We start from the raw sequence: 3,381 nt of genomic DNA, 5'->3' as shown, positions 1-3,381 counted from the left end.
TGGTATTTCGGTTAATGCATAGATACACTGAACAATGGGCTCTTGGTCCAGATCTTGAGGTTTTCCCATGGTGCCACAAACAGGTTTGCGCAACTCGGTGCGAGTTTTGTACCCATGGCGGTCCAGCAAACCTGTCTGTAGCACACCTCTCAAAACAAAAATAGTGTGGTTTATAATGAATCTAATTAGATTCCACCAGGAAGGTAATATGCTCTTAATCTAATGATGACTCTGTCCTCCAAATGGTTTCTAGGTAGGAAATATTTGTGCAACTTTTTCAGAGATGGATGTAGTTATGTTCTTGATTTGGAGTTCTATAATTACACCTGACATATACATGCCATAATTGATAATAATTATTCACTAGGTGTATTGCCTTAAAGTAACCATATTTTGTTCCACAATTTTGTGCCTGTTGTTTTGACATTTTTAAAGCAAATGCATCCAACTCTAAATGAGACTCAAAAGTAATATTCTGCAGAAGGCCTGGTCAATCTGTGGCTCACCAGGTGTAGTGAAACTACAAGTCTCAGCAAGACCTGCCACCTATAGGCTGGCTATCTACCAGCAAAGCATGCTGGGACTTGTGGTTTCATAACACCTGGTTAGCCACATGTTGGCCAGGTCTGTTCTAAAGGTTTATTGAGGTTTAACTTTAGGCAAAATTATATTTTCTACTTTAAACATGGCTGATGTTAACTACATAAAAAATTCAAAAATAAAAAGGCAAAGTTTTTATGTAACAAAATAGTCTATGGAAAAATGCAACATCTATAAAGAAAGGTATAAAGCCTATTTAATAGGAACATCATTTTACAATTACCTTTGTTTTATAAGACGGTTTATTGAATTCCTGAAAACTTTCTTCACATCCCTGTTTCTAAAGGTATAAATAAAAGGGTTAATCATAGGTGTGAATGCTGTGTACATAAAAGCAAGATACTTGTCATAATGACTTCCCTTAGGTTTGATGTACACAATCATGACTGTACCATAAAGTAGGCTGGTTACAATGAGATGAGATGTACATGTAGAAAAGGCTTTCTGTTTTCCCTCCTCACTCTTGATCTTTAAAACAGTCATTATAATATTGGCATAGAGTCCTATAATTATAATTAAAGGAAAAACATCAATAAATATTGCGCTTATGCTTGTACATATAATGCTAATGAAGGGATCGGAACAAGATAAGTTCTGCAGAGGAGCCAAGTCACAGAAGAAGTGTTCGATCCTATTAGGGCCACAGAATTCCAAGCGTGCTGTGATGATGGCGGGAACTAAAATAATAGCAAATCCCATGATCCACGGTAAAACAGCCAACTCAATAGAAAAAGCATGTGTCATTATAGCTGGGTAGTGTAAAGGTTTGTTAATAGCCAGGTGTCGGTCAAAAGCCATTACTACAAGAAGATAACATTCAGTTACACCTAAGGAGTCAAAGATGTACATTTGGGTAAAACATCCATTGAAAGATATAATATTATTAGCTGTGATTAGATTGGATAAAAGTCTGGGGACAGTGACAGACACAAACATAATTTCTAAAATAGAGAGTACACTAATAAAAAAATACATTGTAGTATGAAGAGAAGGTTCTATTCTGACAAGAACAATTATAGTAACGTTCCCCATGACACATGTAATGTAGGTCAGCAGAAAAATAACGAAAAGTAAATTCTGAAACTGGTGTAAATCAGCAAAAGCCAATAAAATAAATTCTTTTACAACAGTTTTGTTTGTTTCCAGCATTTTGCTGACAGATACCTATGAGAAAAAAGATCAGGTTCCAAAATTAGTATGTAAAGAATAAATATTAAATATTCATAATCGTATGTACCTTTTTGTTATCTAACTAAATGTGAAGGGTTTACTATATACAATAGATTATATTTCAGAAGTTGCTTTTTGATTGTTATAAAAATGGAAGTTTACTACTAGTGCTTTCATGTAAAATACATTATACGATTAGTAGTGTTTTACATAATGTTATCTGATTATATCACATATCTGAGCATATATCATGCATCATACATTCCATAGCAAACAGCAGAAACTGTCTTTAATCAGTTTCATACTAGCTAAACTATTGGAAAGCAATATGAATAAATTGCTGTAAGTTAAAAAAAAAATTGATTTGCTATAGATAAATGTACAATAACGCTAAACGGCAATTTTTTGGGATTTTTTTAGTGAATCTAACTAATATTTTTTTTCAAATCAATGATTAAAGCAGTGTCATGAGATTGGTGTGAGCACTGAGATAAATAATGACAGATTATACCAGAGAAGCATTACACATATTGCTTGGAATTACCTTGGGACCTGCTAATAAGGAGAACTGTAAACATCTTTATATTTTTATGAGCCTAGCGGGAGCAGGGAAAATATCTACATATTGAAAAAAGTGATGTTTGTGTATTAGGGTGCCTATTTCATCTTGTGCATACATACTCAGTAATGTATGATATGTGTTACACTACATTTACTACTATTATATAGTGTTACTGCAGGACATGTTGAGTTTTAAAAGATTTGTTATAATGGACACTCTTACTGGGTAAATGTATTCTCTGCAACAAAAACTAAGTATTTCATAGTTAAGTGACATCAGTCAGTTAGGCATACTACGCAATAGTCTAAGACAACATATCAAATAAATTATGTTGTTTTCTATGGAGCATAAAACATACATCTACTTGTTGCTCATTATTAAAAAAAAAATGCTTTATCCATAAGCTACAAGTTGTTATATACATGCAATCCAAGAATTTACAATTGTAGTAATTAGTTACTTAACATTAATAATGACGTCATTATATTCAAATGTTTACCTTAAGGAAAATCTGAAGTTGTTTTCTGGATAACACATGTATACATAATCAATTACCAATCAATCAATTTATCGTATTTTTTCTTGTCATTTTTTGCAAACGGAAAAATAGAATAGCACAAATATAGTATAAGAAACTTAAATAAATATGTATTTGAGGTGCAGATTCTGTTTCTTATATCTCAGAATAGAGGACTGAAAAAACGAATATTTTGCTGCAGATTCAGTCTTGGCAGTGTAAGAGCCAGGTAATGTAACTTAACCTTATATACCCCTTGTTATAATGTGTGTAAATAAAACATCTTACTCAGGGGACAATTGTTTCTATTGATACTTGAAATAGTTCTCATTATCCATTCATTTTGTTACTTAATTAAAAAACAGTCCTAACAAGGTCCTTGTTGGCTTCATATTTAACTCTACACTGTAAAATTAACTTAGTGCTTATTACTAATTACTGTAATATTGCAGACTACAGAATAATTAGCTTGCTATAAATCAAACCCTAAATATCTGACAGTAAATCTGGAATCAATGCATCTAATTATCCA

General features: G+C 32.4%; 1 protein-coding gene across 1 annotated transcript; it reads right to left on the bottom strand.

The window, feature by feature from the left end:
- Nucleotides 1–819: 819 nt before the first annotated feature.
- Nucleotides 820–1,632, bottom strand: LOC142108328 (olfactory receptor 6N1-like). The gene has a single exon (XM_075191959.1). It carries the CDS (start codon nt 1,630–1,632, stop codon nt 820–822), a length of 813 nt encoding a protein of 270 aa, XP_075048060.1.
- Between the last annotated feature and the right edge of the window lie 1,749 nt (nt 1,633–3,381).

This window comes from Mixophyes fleayi, chromosome 12 (assembly GCF_038048845.1).
Source record: "Mixophyes fleayi isolate aMixFle1 chromosome 12, aMixFle1.hap1, whole genome shotgun sequence".
Classification (NCBI taxonomy): domain Eukaryota; kingdom Metazoa; phylum Chordata; class Amphibia; order Anura; family Limnodynastidae; genus Mixophyes; species Mixophyes fleayi.
Note: the sequence above shows the minus strand (reverse complement) of the source record. Positions and strands in the feature narration are given on the sequence as shown.